Below are 16,421 nucleotides of genomic sequence, written 5' to 3'. Positions count from 1 at the left end.
ATCAAGATCAGGTAACTATTAGTCAGCAGACATCCACGCCCGGCCTTGAAGCTACTTTAGCTATTTCTCTTTGTGGCTTCGCTATCCATAAGTTTTCACGGCCCCCATTCTCGTCTCTGGAATCTAACTTGGCTCAGTGGTACAGGACTGTACACAGTCGTGACCTAATATCTCGGTTGTCTAGCATGCTCCAGCGGTCATGATGTTTTCGCTTCGTGATGCGCGGGAGGCGGCGAAGGGCCGTCCCGGCAAACCCTCGGATCCATTTGGCTCCACGTTGGGGTGAAAGCGACAAGCAAAGAGAGGCCCATCTGGACATATTATTTACCTGCTCTGATGGAACCTACTACTTCAACGACAGAGAACGCGTTGGTTATCCCTTGGCCCGACGACAGACACAAGCCTACCAAAATCATCCGTTTCGCACCTGCGATGGCATCGGTATGCTCGAGTGTCCACGGAAAACGAACGATGCGCCCAGCGAATGCACTGGCCACCATCGCTTCCATCTGCTGCTTTCACTTGACGGCACGGAATCCTTTAGTCTCTCACAGGATGAAAAGATCGTACTGAGCCCCCACGACACCCACCCGCTTTTGACGACGGCCTGACGATTCGGATAGTCGATGAACGAAGTGTGCTCAGAATTCAGTTGTCAGAAGAATTTGCGTATTAGAGTTGGCACGTCCAGGATCCCGAAAAACTGCCATTAGCAGGCATTTGCAGTCGTGGGAGGATTTCGTTATGCATGTAGCTGGGGTGCCATACTTTGCTTGAGAGTCACAGCCAAAACGGTTGACCATTATCGAAGGATAGGTATTCGTTCATGCTACCGGCCCCAATCACGTGATGAAACGATGAATACAATTCTACTGTCGGATAGCTTCTTCCATCTACCAAGAAAAATGATACATTATCATCACCTATTTGGATTCTTTCCTGCATGCACACCCGCGAGGATATATACATATGGAGGGGGAGAAGCGACATCGCGCCTCGTCCGTCCCGCGAAGTTCAACTCGGCAGGGGAACAATTTGCATGAACGGTGGGGCGAAAAGGAGTCAAGGGGTGAAGAAAAGTCACTCCACCCACTACCATCGATAGACGTCACACGGGCTATTCAGCTGCCCCACAGATTAGCCTCGTTTTCAAATGAAATGCAACGACAGGCTAGACGAAGTCTTGGGAGAGGCAGGCTAGCCAATTCATGGAGCTGAAAGCCAATCTAAGCTAACCCGAAACTGTCATGATTGACATGGTGGACACGAACCGCGACGGTCAGTGCATGCAGATAAATAGAGCAATCGCATTGCTCGCTGAGGTCGCACATGCGCCTCTAATTTTCATTTTACCACGATGGGAGACACACCGCATCCCAAGCCAAAACAACTCGTTCTATGTTTCGATGGAACGGGCAACACGTTTCGTGCCGATGGCACGGAGACAAATATCTTGAAGATCTGTCGCATGTTGCAACGAACCGATGAGCAATGTGAGTTGTGCGGGTTGAAGATGGCCCCATTCGCCTTCAGGAAAGTCCCCCGTCTAATATTCGAGCAGTGGTTTATTATCAACGTATGAACTCGACCAAAATCAATTCAAATTCAATTTGAATGACAATGTCTAACACTTCGCAGCGGGAATCGGTACCGAGATCACACCCGGTTCCCTGGCAGCCACTACCCTGAAGAAGAGCGGTCATCTTGGCAAAAGCAAGACCATCAGTCAAGCACTGGGAGAATCATTCGACCAGCATGTCTTGGGTGGCTATCGATTTCTCATGAAGCACTACCGCGGGGATGGGAACATCTACATTTTTGGCTTTTCACGCGGCGCCTACACGGCCCGCTTTCTCGCGGAAATGCTCGATCATGCTGGATTGCTTGGCCCGGACAACGAGGAGATGATACCATTCATTTGGGAATCGTTCTCGCAGTGGAAGTTGACTCGATACGAGGGCAGCGAGAAGAGAAACAAGGCAAGGAAGTTTTTGAAAGACTGCCGCGAAACCCTGTGTCGGCCTGTGAACAGAGTCAAATTTCTGGGTTTATTCGACACTGTTAACAGCATTGCGGACTTCGAGATCAATAATGACACCATGCCAAGTGCTCGAGTGATTCGACACGCAGTCAGTATCGACGAACGGAGAGTCAAATTCCAGCCTGTTCTCCTGGGTTTACCTCTGGAATCAGACCCGACCATGCAAGGTCGAACAACAACAGGACCGTACAGAGAGCAGCTCGATCCTGTCCAAACCCAGCCACTGGTCGTTCCTGGGATTACGAATCATGCCGACGGTACGAACGCAGGTACAGACGTTTCGAATCCGAATTCAGGACCAGGAAAGGAACAGAAGGACGATGAGGAGTACCAAGACGTTCAAGAAATTTGGTTCCCAGGTGGCCACGCCGACATTGGTGGTGGGTTTCAAAAGGCAAAAGACGAAGAATCGCAGCTAAGCCACGTTCCACTTGTATGGATGGTCCAGGAGGCACAGCGAGCTGGTATCGAATTTGAACAGAAAACGTTGCACGAGTTCAAGTGTCTGGAAAACTGGGAAGAAGACCCTTCGTCTAGCAGCCGCTTCAAGGCCGCGCTTCGACAATCCAGTACGGAAGGCCTGCTGCACGATCGCATCGATTTTGGCGAGGGCGTATCACCTCTCTCTGTCATGGCCTGGCGGATCATGGAATACCTGCCCATACGTCGTCAGACTACCCTCCCGGACGGCTCCACAAAACTGGTTCACTTCCCGGTTCACCGTGGGAAAGCTCGGGAAATCCCATCGAACGCGAAAGTTCACTCCTCGGCGATCCATCGACTGCAGTCGAACTCGGAGTATCGGCCTGCGAACATCGTCGTTGGCGGTGGTGGTCGAGCAACCAAGTGTGCTCCGATTCTCTATGGCATTGGCGAATGGGAGGTCTATCAGCACGAGGGGGATTTGATCCGAGAAACATATATTCGGAAAGGATGCAAGGAACGTCACTAGGTGCTAGACAGGGCACAAGCTTTTGTCAAACCTTCTTTGAAGATCAAATGTCACAGAAGATACATTTAAAATCACCTCACTTTCCCCTTACTGTCAACACAGTGTACTGTTGATTGCTGATTGCGTTGTTGTGATTGCATCTTCCAAGCCCTGTAGTTTATTGCTGGCTGTTAAAGTTTAGTCGAGAATTTCTGACGACCAAAAAAAGCCCACAGAGGGTAACGCAACCAAGGCACGCTTTCGAATTATATTCGGGTTTCGTGTACGATGCTTAGCATCGCGGCTCGAACTGAGTGAACGGGACGAACTGAGTGAATCAACGGAATCGAAACGGGAGCAGAGGGTTGAGGAAGAGGGTTTCAGACTGAGCAATCAGAACGGGCTGAGAAGTGTACGGAGTGAGTTGAAAGTGAAGCGAACTGAGGAGCCGAAAGAACTGAGCGTTGGGAGGAATTTGGGAGCGAAGAAAAATATGAAAAAAATTTATCGTTGGTGAAGCTAAAGGCAGGCTGTACCAGCGTCCAGGATGTGATACCGAAGGGAATGCAGACATGTTATAATCGTGTGGTTGAGATATAGCGACCAAGAATACGTCTGGTGAGGTAATTTGAGGTCTACTGCGAGGCTAAGCGTCGAGCATATCGGGTCTGTTGGTCAGGAGGTCGGCTTCTTTGAGCCGCTCGTCCCAGGCGGGACCCATAACTCACTAGTGGAGGGGATATTGCGCTCACCGAAACTTTATGGGCTCCCTTCATTGCAATAATTGACTCAAATTTTGTCCAAGTATGGGTCCAAGTATAAAGGATTTATACGTCGATCCCAAAGGCCTGCGATGCCGGGACTCATGGTGCAGTACGAGGTCCTTTACGCCCACGGGCGTGAATGCGCGCTTATGCACACTATGTTGTTCTGACAGACGCCTGCCCAGGATGACCTAGGCCATGTTTACGGTAGCAGCTAATTTTTTGCATTACGCAGACGGCCGAGGGCGTCACATTCATTAAGAAAATGCAACGGAGAGCCCAAATGTCCCTTGTCCATTTCTGTCTGAGCTTGTCGAATGGATTTATCTGTATGACTTCCCCCATGAATTGCTGAGGTACGTTTTTGTGTGTGAACCTGATAATTAACCGGGAAACGAGGCAGCTTGCTCAAAGGTTCCTGTACACAAATCAGCGAGGTTTTCCTTGGCCGGATGAGACGCGACGTCAATGGGAATGCGCTACTCCGGAATACAACACAATCCTTGGATCTCGCATTGGTAAGGTCGTGGGTTATCTTGTGTAGGGAGCGTTCCATGACACACGTCGGATTGCTCAAATCGTCTCTTCGACGGGTCCTTCCGAGACTCTTGCTCTTCGGTTTGATCTTACGACTGCAATTGCTGGCTCAGATTGAAATTTGATCTCCCGCAGAAATTGTGAAGGAAGAGGGAGGTAATTGCCTTATCTCATTCATTTACTTGGTGAGTGGAATAATACCTCATTTTTTGATATTGATAAACTAACCGCATAGCCACCCCGGCATGGACATAGTAGATGACTACAGGCACAGCAAGTTTATACAAAAAAAAGGGGAAAAGGGCCAAATGCCATGACCTTATGCCTCCTCGGTTTCCGGGATCTTGTGCTCCGTGGCATAAGCCTCAGCGGCACGTCGCTCAGCCACCGTGACATATTTCTTAAACTGGCGCGATGGTACCTTGTTGATGAAGAGTTCATCAAGCTCTTCATAAGTACGCATGCGGGTTTCGGGAACAAGATAAAATGCACCCAGGATGAAGAAGGCCATGAAGCCTCCGAAGACAAACCCAATCTTTGCTTTCAGGTTACCGTACCCGGGATTGAAGATGTATGGAGCGACAAAAGACCACATGGTGTTGACTGCGCTCGAAACAATCATGGAAAGCGCTAACGTTTTGGTACGAAGAACGGAAGTCGGCACCTCACCTGCGATGGCATAGACATTTGACCCCACGCCGATGTTGAAAAAGAAATTATACATCGTGTAGAATCCGACAGCGGCAGTGACAGCTAGCATGAGATTAGCCTGAGTTCCAAAGACTATAATTAGGAGTTAACATACCAGCAGTTCCATTGACAGAGCCTGCGATACCCATGCAGATCAGCAGTATCGTCAAACAAATGCAACCCCAGAGAAACATAGGTCGTCGGCCCCAGAAATCGCCAATCAGGAAAGAAAATGTGGCTCCAGAAATTGACAGAATCTGCGCGCCGATCTGAAGCAAGAAGGATTGACGATCGCCAATGCCGAGATACTGGTACATCAGCGAGCCATAGTTTTGCACGAAACCCAGACCAGCCATGGGCTCTGCCAAGAAGACGAGAACAGCGATAATCGTACGTCGCAAATTGGTCCCACGGAAGCATTCAAGATAGGAAGAGCTGCGCCGGGTCTCTGCCTCTTCCAGGGTGAGCTGAATACGTGCCAAATGGCCCTCTGCGTCACTAGGGTCGGAGTACAGACGACCAAGCTCCTTGCGCGCAGCCTCAATCTTGCCACGGCGAACAAGGTACACCGGCGACTCAGGCATGAAGATTTGACCGACAAGAGCGATCGCAGCGAAGCCCCATTGTGCGCAGATCAGAGCCTTCCATGACCAGGCTGTGCTCCAACTAGAGCTGTAGTATGTGATGATGGCCGAGACAAAAGGTCCGATGCACTGAGAAAGATTGCAAAATCCGATCACAGACGCACGGATGGCTAGGGGCGAGATATCAGCCACATAGGCAGTGCAGATGTTTTGAAAGATTCCAATCGCAACGAAATTTATCATCTTGCCGCCAAAGAACATGCCGATAGATGTTGTCGCAAATTCCACTCCGACCGAGGCGACATTAATCAAGCACCCGACAAGAAGAACAGGCTTGCTGCCGTAAATATCGGCAATATAGGACGAAGCCCAGGCACCGAGGATCGCAGCAGCGTTAGCTCCGCCACTGAGAGCCGACTGCCATTGTGTTTCGATGAAGTAGTTTCCGTTTGAGTCAACCTTGCCAAACTGGCGCTTGAATTCGGTGATGCTGATCACTGCTCCGGCAGACTGATTCTCGAACCCACGGACGATAAGGGTCCACAGCATCAAGCCAATCCAAAACAACAGCCAGGGATCTTTGTTCAGTGTTTGCCAGTATGTGCGGTTATGTTCCTGTTGCTGGATGGCGCGTCCGTGGACTTCGTTGGCATTTGCGTGGGTGGCTGGCGTCTGTTCCACCCAGTTTTCGCCGATGGAGTCCTCGTTCGTCTTAGCCATGTCGGAGGGGGCTCGAGTAGACAAGCCCCTGGGGGAAGATGAATCGATCAATTGAACGCAGCGTGTTCGAGGGATTGGCCCTCCTCATATAAGATGATGATTATTGCCCCGAGGATGAGCCGGAGACCCCAGATTTCCGACTCGGCAATTCCGAGAGCGCGGGGTCATTAGCTTCGCGCTAATGATGAGCGAGAAAAACCATAACAATGCCCTCGATCTCGGCTCATTAAATGCCGAATATGCGCCACACAATCCCTGCCTTGCCTAATGCGGTATCGGCACTGGTCGCATGGCACGACGCGGGGACTCGCTCATGCAAGCACCTACGGCAATTCTCGACACCGTGCGTATTTAAAACGGCTCAAGCATCGACGAACAGAAATGCAAGATGAAGACCCAAGCACACTGTATCAAGCAAAGAACAATAAGTACGTCGGCAGGTAGTTGGCGTCCAATCGGATCGGCACTAAGCCGAAAGGTATGTGGCCGTGGACGCGTCAATGCGTCGGCAAGTTTGGCCAAAAATTTAACCAGGAGATCAGAAGGTGCATTTATCTCTTCAGGTCGGGAAGAAGAGGTTATTTCCGGACAACTTTGGAACGTATTTGCCGCGAGAATGCAACAGCTCCTTATTTTAGGTATAGCTGGAAAAGGCCCGCTAGTATTGTTCGTTAAACTCAGTTTTAATCACATCAAAGTTCGCAAACTGTCTGAATAAGCCAATTTCTATGTACTTCTATCAGTATAGCAGCTCGGTCCCATCTCCTCGTAATCCTTTTGTCCGAGGCGCCGACTCGCGAAGATGGAACTCTCGGCGGACATATTATTGTGTAAGTCACTGGGTAGGTGTATGGCGATTGTAAGGTAACCAGGTAAGTGTCCTACCTAGTGAAGAGGGGAACGCTCGATGGCAGCACGCGCTGAGACGTGCGGGTCGATTCAGCAGAAAAACCACCACAAAACACACGCGTAGCAATCAGGAAATAGAGAGAACCCCAAATGTAGGGGTCAGGTCGGGGAGGTGTAAGAAGGTGTATTCTAGAACTAGCTATCCGGCCACCGTATACAGCCGGCTATGTCACATAGTCTGGATGGCACCCATGTAGTAGGGGGAGGGGGTCTCCCCACTACACTAGGTAGCATTTGAAGGTGACATATGATGTACGATCTAGTGCGGTAAAGTAGAAGTAGTCACACGAGGTCTTATTAATTCTCTTCTTTACAACACACAATTCCTCCCCCCAGCAACCGATCAACCGCAGGTTTTTTACATGCATCCACAGACCGCACCAACACTCTCTCCATCTTTGATACAACCGCAAGTATTCGACTCCGGCACCAGATGCCCGTGGCAGCCTGAAAGACAGCAGCGCCAGTATCCGTCTCGACAGGGAGGGCAGTCCTCGTAGGTATTACATTTGGTTATACCAGTGGGCCCTGGGGGCGATGCGCTTGTTGTTGTAAGCTCATTCACACCAATGCAGAAGTTCTGTCGTCCATTTGCCCAGCCGACTGCAAAGTCGCATTTATCCACGTCGGTTGTTCCCAGTACTGGATTCCAAGCCAGGAGCTGCTCTACGGTAATCGAGAACTTAACTGCAAAATCGGCGCAGGAGATCGGCTCACTTGGGCGCACGTTGGTAATGGCGTTGCAGTTGTCAACCATATCCGGAGTCGGGGCGGGGGTCTGTGTTGTGGTAGCGGTTGTGGTAGTAGACTGAGTCGTTGTAGAATGACTGGTTGTAGTCTCGGTAGTCGTGGACTGAGTGGTTGTGGACTGAGCGGTTGTGGGCTGAGTGGTTGTCGATTGAGTGGTTGTGGGCTGAGTGGTCGTGGATTCAGTCGTCGTGGACTCGGTTGTGGTCGTTGATTCCGTCCATGCAGGCTTGACCGTTTGGAATTTAAACCCCGGATAAGAATATACGGACATGCCTCCGGGAGACGGGGTGGTCAAGGGGCACTTGTCAAGCTCGAAAGACGTCGAAGTTGTAGCAGCAGTGTCGCAAGCCATGGTGAAGCTGCATGTGGTCGAGAAGCAAGATGTCGTAGCCAAATCCCCCGAGGGGTGTCCAGTAGAGCAAAATACAACACAGTTGGTAAGAGGTGTTTGCGTACTACAGGAAGTGGACGTGACACCCGAAATCGGGTTGGTTGTGGAACCTTTCGAGTTCTCGGCCTCTTTCACATCATTCCATAGGTCGTTAATGCCACTGTTCAAATTTGTAAGAGGTCCGGTCAGAGAGTCGGCGTTGACTGTGCCTTTGATGATCTGGTCAACAACATCTCTAACCGTGTCGAGGGAAGAACTGATTCCCTTTGCCGACCCGCAGAAGATGAAGCAAAGACCAGGGAGAGAAATACCGAGGTCAATGCCGAAGTTGTGTGTGTCTTGTGGAATCTGTCAGCTTTTAGGTGCATAGGAAATGGAGATAAGGAGATATGGACGTACCGGACTTGGCCTTTTCTCTAGCTTCTGAGACTGAGGTCGCCTTTGCGGCATTGGCAGTATTCGAGGAGAAGGCGACCAGAGCTCCAGAAAGAGTGCTCAGGTCTGAAATAATGGCCTTCGCAGAGGCGATTGCTGCTGCCGTGGAAAGGGTGGTGATCGGGACAATGATACCACTTGAGTCTGTAGTACCGGTGATCGTAGTAACTACGGGACCCTCTACCGGTATATCAGATGTCACGACGGTAGTGATGACTGACGGAACAGGAAAGATGGATGAGGGGAATGGGTCAGTGTTGGTGGAAGTTCGTGATGGAAGAGGACTGGCAGACTGCGGACTTGGTGGGATGGTGGGAAATGGAACAGGGGGAAAACCACTGGTAATCGTAGTCGTGGCGATGGGGTTCCATGCGATCCCGCCCGGTCCAACCACGATTGCCGTGGCAATGCCATTCACAGATGTCGTGACAGTGATCGTGCCGGGAAGGAGAGTGTATTCGGTAAATGTGGTGGGTGTAAATGTAACCTCCGCTGTCAGAGAGCCATCAGATGCAGTGATTGTGACCACAGTACTCGAGGGGATCAGGATGGGCGTGGTAATCGGAATCGTCGTGGAGCTGGGTGTGAGTGGATTCGAGGTCGGCCCCGGTACTGGGGGTGTTGTGGTCGCTGGGTCCCGCGAGGTCGGGAGATTGCTCGATGGAATTGAGGTTGAAGTAGAGCTAGTGGTTGGGGAAACAGTCTGGTGGGGAGCAAAGGTGATAGCAACCCCATCTGCAGTGATCGTCGTCGGTCTTCTCTGAGAAGGTGGGATTGTGACTGTCGAGGTTCCGATCACAATACCACCAGGGCCAAGCGTGATTACGTGCCCATCTGCTGTGACCGTGGTCGACTGTGGGCCGATGGTATATGTTGTCCCGTCAAGAATGACCTCTGACCCTTGTATGTCAGGGCTTGGTGTAGGGACCCTGCTACCTGACTGATCGGGGCTATCTGAATTTGTGTTGGTCGTGATACTTGCAGAGCTGTGGGAGCTGCGGCTTGTCCGGGTGGGAATAACAACACCCGATTGATCAGGTTTGGTGTTGGCGTGGACTTGAACCAGCTTAGATGACACACAACTTCCTGACTGTTAGCTAGCCATATTGTGTGTAGCGTGTTTGAAAATGCATACCTATACTCTGCAGGAAGATAGCAGTCTTCCCCACATGGGAAAGTTGTCTCGCCATCCAGAATGGGGCAAAGCTTGGCATCATAGCAGGCATACAATGACTCGTCGTAGCACTGAGAGCCGCAGAGAAGAGTCGGATGACTATCCAAAATAGGACAGAGTGTGCTATTCTCGTAGCAGGTGTACTGACAGTCAGAACAGTTAGTAGTGCCAGAATGAAACAGGGGGTGCTGTGTACGTACTTCAACGTCGTCGTAATATTGCTCGCCGCATGGGAGCAAGTACGGAGCACCTGGGCTCAAGGTAGCAAGTATCCTATTTTCACCGAGCCATGGAACATCATTCGGCCTCCACCAGTCGCGATAAACGATCCCTTGATTGATCGGAACGCCATTACCAGTGTCAGTCGTGACCCACCAGTCATACCCTTCGACGATGAGTCGAGAGCCCCTCCAGTTGCGACGGCCATCGAGGTTCGGATCGTATTCAAATAGAGATTTCCCTCGTCCTGTGTTGTCTAGAATATTGGACTCGATTGTTGAAAACTGATTTAGAGCCTGATAAGTGAACACTGTCACGGGGATTCTAGCATCGCCGAGGACGTGTAGCATGGAATCTCTGAGAATATCGACCTTGATATCATAAATGAGCCCAGGGCGGTATTGCGTTGGGTCAGGCTCGTCGCCGGGGCCGTTGTCATCCATATCAATTGCAGGTTCGGCTTCCTGCTGAGGTGATATGATAAAGATCTGTGGAGAGGATTCCAGTTGAAAGAATCGGGCCACATCTTCCAGACCAGGGTATCTCTGCTCACTCCAGCTATCGAACCCTGATCTCATGAACTGAAGAGCGGTTTCTTCGAATATCTGCCATTCGTCTTGACCTTCTTCATTCAGTTCAGTCTCTTCATCTAGCTCTGGGCTGAAAGAAATGTTTTCACTTCCAAGATCTTAGCATATCGAACTCCTGATAAGGCTGTAATAACAGGAAACTCACAAAAAATGGGCATACCAAACCGCTCGCCTGGATGCGATCACCACGGCCGTACAACCGCAGAGGTCCGTGAGTCCGATAGAGAGCGGGATATCGCCAAGTTGCTCGAATATTGCCGAGTTGCCTGAAGTTTCACTGTTGTAAACTAGTGAAATACCTCCCTGCGCGAATCTGCCGAGGAGGTAGGTACTGCCATCGTTGATGTCGGGGAGAACTCTTTTCGTAAATCTGTTCCACAATCGCCGAAAATAGTTTGTTGACAAATTTATGATAGATCTCTTCCGGGAGATTCTAGAACTCCCTGGGCCGCATTTATTACGGCATAGCTTCCATCGATGATCTTGCGAGTCACGACGGACCAGGCTCAGAGGAGCATAGCTGCAGGCCGTTAAATCTAAATCATAAGCTATCAATATTGTGCTCCTCACTTTCCAGTCGACCCATTGACACTTATAGTCTGGATATTATCGACAAAGCCAAATCTGATTTCGAATAGCCAGTAAGTATCGCGGGTTGGAAATGAGCGAATAGGGCAACGTACCTCCCATTCTTATCGACGAGTGGCTCCCGAGATGAGGCCAAATGCAGTAGGAATCCCACCAGAAGAAAGGTCGGACAGGCTTTGAAGAGAATCATTGAGAGAATTATCAAATGGAGTACTGGAAAAAGACCAATTCACTGCAATGAGCTGCGAAATATCGGCGAATTCAAACTATTTATATGGGCGATGTTGTCGCTCAGGGGTAAAGCCACATCGGGTTTTATCGCTCATTCTTTCGCATGGGACAATATCTCACTCTGCTGTATAGATTCAATGCCCCATATCTTTCGAGAGTCAACCCATGTATGCATAAGCCACCTCAATCCTGACCGCTGAATACGATTTCGGAGGAGCCGATAAAAATGACCAACATGCTTACGATATGCAACATTCAGATTCAGCCAGACTCAAAAGGGAATAAGAGATGGGAACGGCTGCGGTACTTCTTGGCAGCTTATTTTACCCTCGCAGGTTGATCCAGGCCAAGAAGATGACTAGAGCTTGGCCTTGTCGATTGACAGGTCTGTTCGGATCTTTTGACCAAACTTGTGGGTAAGCATGTATACTACACAGCTGCATGCACGCCACCAGTTGCCCGGAAAATCATCATACGGTAGAAGACATTTCTTGAGAGAAGTCATGATCTTCCCGATGGCAAGTTGATGTTCTCAAGAGGCTTGGCAAACATGCCCCGCTTTTGAGGCCTGCAATGCTGAAATACATGGCTTAGCTCCAGACCCGGTGCCAAGTGCCTGTCATCTGCAGTCATCTTCGGTAGTAACCACTGGGAAAATATTATTTTGGGGTCGAAAATCGAAGTAATTTTTGTCCTTTGCTTTGGGACTGTGATAGCTTTCCTAACCTTGCAGTCCTCCCAACAGCGAAACATCTGAAGGGTGACGGGCATTCATAATGGAATTCAATGCAAGGTCATCTCTTCGGTGTTGGATGAAATGAAATGGATAATTAGTCATCCCAAAACAATCTTGTGTAGCTGGCCCTATCGTAATGAATTTACGTCCCAGGGTATCGTGGTCGCTCATAGTTTCCAGCACGGTCTCTAACAAATTGTTTGTAATTCTGAGCTCAGCTGAGATCTTAGCGTTGTAACCGCCGAGTAACGGAACATTGGACCCAAGGTATCTCAACAGCACCCTCATCCAGTCTTCACCATTAAGATCAGTAATCTGATAATTCCGCTCATCCCATTTTAGCTTGATTTGACGGAAGGTAAACAGAGGAAGAGGCTTTAAAATTAATTATGTGACTTTGTCACTTCAACACGAGGTAAATTGAACAGGTTTCTGTTGATTGTCAGCAGAAGCTGAATCCCTTCAGTATGATTCGGCCGGACACATTCTTGAATGAGAGGTTGCGGATAAAGGAGTACATAGATGACATATCATTTGCCGACTGTTTGTTTACTTGATGATTTTAAGAGAACATTTTGAGGATATCTTTCGATAAAGTAGACAGCCCTATTAACCTAGGAGAAAAAAGAGAAGAAATTATCAAGCCCGACCACATCATCCAATGCGCCAACCCAGGCGACGTGTTGGTCAGGACGGCATAGAATGAGACAACCGCCACCACTCCCATCAATACCATAGCCTGAGTACGCCTGCCCATCCACATCCGCGAAGACTTTCCAGTAATCCCAGCCCATTACCTCATCGAATGGATGAAAGATCCGTGGTAAGTCCAATAACCTGTCTGTGTTCCTCGGACCTGAATGTATGAGAAGTACATCAATAAGAGGACCGATAGCCTCTGCATCTTTGCTCCGGTGTGCTAGATGCGAGTTGTCAGAGAAATAATCAGCGAAGACTTTTAAGGCCTTCATTCCATCTGGTTTCTCCAAGTCAGCCGGAAAAACCAAGAGCTTCCACGATCCATCACTAGGCAGTCTTTGTGCCAAATGAACAGAGGTGCCATCGCAATGGTAGGTGACTCTCTCCGAAGCCAGACGCATACCCAACTTGACTTTATGTGCCAGAGCTGAATTACCATTGACAACTCCGTCAGCGACTAAGACGCTAGGGCTGTAAGTTACGTCCACCCCTGCCATAAAACCAGCGTATCTGTCGCGGACCTCATGTGCTCCGCCACTTTTGCCACTGTTTTGGTCCTCAAATGCTCTCACAAGATTCGCATCCAGGTCCATCAGCTTCGTGGCAACACACCGGCGTTCAGAGTCATAGGTCTCTAGAATATCAGGATGCGCACCCTCGGTAAGGACTGCTCCCAATTTCCAAACGAGGTTGTAAGTGTCCTGAATCGAGACGTTCATGCCCTGTCCACCTTTTAGGGAGTGGGTATGAGCTGCGTCACCGGCAAGGAAAATACTTTAAGAAATTAGTCAATGCCCTTTGTTCACGATGGGCTTTTGTTTACCGTTTGTGAGGTCTGAAGTCTTGAACGACGCGTCGGGAAGTCTACATTTGTTACCCCAATTAGAAAAGCCCGTGAGACTAAATGTTCAATTGTACTTACTGTATAATATGAACACCAGTCACAGCGTTTGTAAGCAAGATCATACGGCCACATCGCCTTCTTGGCCATTTCTACTAAAGCCCTTGGGGGATCCTTGGAATACGACGAGTTGTCTTCTCTCAATCCGTGTTGGAGTCGGATGTAGAAACGCGTTAGCTTGTTCTCCCGTGGTACCATCATAATGCTTCCATATGGCCCTGACTGGACTGAACAGGCTTGACGAATATCGGCTACGAAAATGTCAATTGCTTGTCATAGCAATGCCAAAGACGGGGTGAGGATGAACCATACGAAAATTGGTGATAGGTACTATGTCAAGAACACCCCAGTCTGTGTCCTTATCTGGGCCATCAGCCGAAACATTGAGCTTGTGTCTGACCCAGCTGTGGGCACCGTCGCATGCAATTAGATAACGTGCGTGGATCATCTGCGACGCTTCGACGGGTTGTGGATTGCCTTGGACTCGGAGAATTATTGTCTGTCCGTCGGGCAAGGCGCAACTTTCAATAACTGCAGTACATACCGTGCTCGTCAAGACAAGCCACTCCTACGGCTACTGGAAATGTTTCTTGATCATCGCCAGATGCCGTCAAGTCCAGTGACACAGCTCTCCTATTCCATTCAACACGAATGTTGCTTTTTGCGCGTAAATGGTCAATGAAATTTTGTTCAACGGATCCCTGGTTAAGCAAGATTTGTCCGAATCTGGACATGCGCCCAGTCTCTGCAGCATCTCTCCCATTGCGTTCAATTTTCCCCGTCTCAGGATTCATTACCTGCACTTCTGTGATTAGGTCATATTGTGGGTTTCATTTAGTGCGTGGAACGGACCCAATAGCACATATCGACTTCAGGGACGCCTAGTTTCAAGATTGGGTCGACAATCCCAAAGCTTTCTAAGATTTCGAGAGTCCGGCTTTGTAGGCCATCTGCGTGACCAGAATTTTTCCGACCGCTTTTCTGGTCAATTATTTGCGTCGACATGTTGTACCGAGCTGCCCAGGACGCTGCGGCAAGACCTGCTGGGCCAGCACCGACAATCAACAGGTCGACATAGGAGGTGGCGCACCACATTCTCGGAGACAAGACAGGTCGTGTCCTTCGTGACCTTTACAAGGCCTATGGAAAGGCATCATACATATGTACGCCATCATGGAATAAGAAGAAAAAGCATGTTCGATCCTCACATTCTAGATGTTCTAGATGAGGTAGCGGTGACGTATATCCGCTATCGTCAATTAAGAACAAAAGCATGTTCGATGCTCATATTTTAGACGTTATGGATGTGGTAGCGGTGACGTCATCTGGACCCTGAGCTATGAACATGGGGACTTACCAGCCATCCAGCCAACCAAGAACTGTTTGGGCTCAACATTTATATGACACACATATCTACTTAGACCAAACCAGTATCTGTTACTGGTAGCTACATGTGGATACTAGAGGACAGCATGGAAGATTCGAAAGTCACCAAACTCAATGTTGCATTCGTTTATGACCCCAAGCCCTATTATCTTGAACGCGGCTACTCGGAGGCCGAATGTGCTGGTTTGGCCGATGACGTGACAATAAATTCTATCGATAATGCTATTTGCAAGCTCGGACCGTGTTTTCCATCTCCCCGGCATTAGACACCTCGTTGGTCGTCTGGCAGCTGGCGAGGAGATGAATTGGGACTTGGTGTTCAATTTTAGCGAAGGCGTTCGTGGCTCTGCACGTGAATCCCAAGTGCCCGCGCTACTTGAAGCTTATGGAGTTGGCATTACTTTTTCCGATGCCGCCACGCTTTCAATCTGTATTGACAAGGCGAAGACTAAGGTGAGAGACCATTCTGCATCCAAGCTTCACGCCTTTTCTCTTTTGCATTCCCAGCTGAATGTCTGTAGATGATGCTTCAGTATTACCAAATACCAACGAGTCCCTTTGCCCTGGTTCCAAATTATGGACACAAGGTAGATTAGAGCTCCCTGGGCAAAGGACTTTCCTATCCTCTCTTTGCCAAACCAGTTGTTGCATCCACCTCGAACGGGATTGTACCCTCGAACAAATTATACAAACAAGAAGATCTTGAGGCAACTATCGAAAGTTTAAGATGCCAATTTGAAAGCCAGCAAACTATGCTAGAAGAGTTTCTCGACGGGCGAGAGTTCACAGTGGCTATCCTTGGAACCAACAGCTCCGCTACAGTCTTGAGCGTCTTGGAAGTAACATGGTAAAACCAGGAGGGACAAGAAAACGAATCGTCCTCTTCAGTGAACTCAAAAGCTGGTCGGGGACCTGGCCAGGACATGGGACATATTCATGCGGACGTGGCCGATCCTTTGATAAAAGAAGTCGCCGATGTTGCTCTATCCGCATACCAAATACTAGGTTGTCTGGACGGGGGCTCGTGTTGATGTACGTTTGAACCCTGAAAAGCAGAATTCAGTTCCAAACGTTATAGAAGTGAGATCAGTATGCCCCCAAAATATGCACATTTTGACCGTGCACTCTGCTATATACTTTGGTCC

General features: G+C 49.3%; 4 protein-coding genes across 4 annotated transcripts; 1 reads left to right on the top strand and 3 right to left on the bottom strand.

Moving 5' to 3' along the window:
• Nucleotides 1-1,357: 1,357 nt before the first annotated feature.
• On the top strand, nucleotides 1,358-2,993 carry N7532_002323 (T6SS phospholipase effector Tle1-like catalytic domain-containing protein; the record flags this gene model as incomplete). The annotated part of the gene is made up of 2 exons (XM_056614817.1): nucleotides 1,358-1,493; nucleotides 1,639-2,993. The coding sequence occupies 2 exons, from the start codon at nucleotides 1,358-1,360 to the stop codon at nucleotides 2,991-2,993; spliced, it is 1,491 nt and encodes a 496-aa protein (XP_056477789.1).
• Nucleotides 2,994-4,592: 1,599 nt separating this feature from the next.
• N7532_002322 (uncharacterized protein) lies at nucleotides 4,593-6,267 on the bottom strand (the record flags this gene model as incomplete). Its single annotated transcript, XM_056614816.1, has 2 exons — nucleotides 4,593-5,026; nucleotides 5,079-6,267. 2 exons carry the CDS (start codon nucleotides 6,265-6,267, stop codon nucleotides 4,593-4,595), a joined length of 1,623 nt encoding a protein of 540 aa, XP_056477788.1.
• Nucleotides 6,268-7,534: 1,267 nt separating this feature from the next.
• On the bottom strand, nucleotides 7,535-11,513 carry N7532_002321 (uncharacterized protein; the record flags this gene model as incomplete). Its single annotated transcript, XM_056614815.1, has 7 exons — nucleotides 7,535-8,655; nucleotides 8,717-9,834; nucleotides 9,888-10,069; nucleotides 10,127-10,823; nucleotides 10,896-11,255; nucleotides 11,306-11,359; nucleotides 11,419-11,513. The coding sequence occupies 7 exons, from the start codon at nucleotides 11,511-11,513 to the stop codon at nucleotides 7,535-7,537; spliced, it is 3,627 nt and encodes a 1,208-aa protein (XP_056477787.1).
• A 1,391-nt stretch (nucleotides 11,514-12,904) lies between these two features.
• Nucleotides 12,905-14,985, bottom strand: N7532_002320 (Monooxygenase FAD-binding; the record flags this gene model as incomplete). The annotated part of the gene is made up of 6 exons (XM_056614814.1): nucleotides 12,905-13,763; nucleotides 13,813-13,853; nucleotides 13,912-14,141; nucleotides 14,203-14,367; nucleotides 14,435-14,687; nucleotides 14,743-14,985. The coding sequence occupies 6 exons, from the start codon at nucleotides 14,983-14,985 to the stop codon at nucleotides 12,905-12,907; spliced, it is 1,791 nt and encodes a 596-aa protein (XP_056477786.1).
• Between the last annotated feature and the right edge of the window lie 1,436 nt (nucleotides 14,986-16,421).

This window comes from Penicillium argentinense, assembly GCF_028826775.1.
Source record: "Penicillium argentinense strain IBT 30761 chromosome Unknown utg000003l_segment0_segment0, whole genome shotgun sequence".
Taxonomy (NCBI): domain Eukaryota; kingdom Fungi; phylum Ascomycota; class Eurotiomycetes; order Eurotiales; family Aspergillaceae; genus Penicillium; species Penicillium argentinense.
Note: the sequence above shows the minus strand (reverse complement) of the source record. Positions and strands in the feature narration are given on the sequence as shown.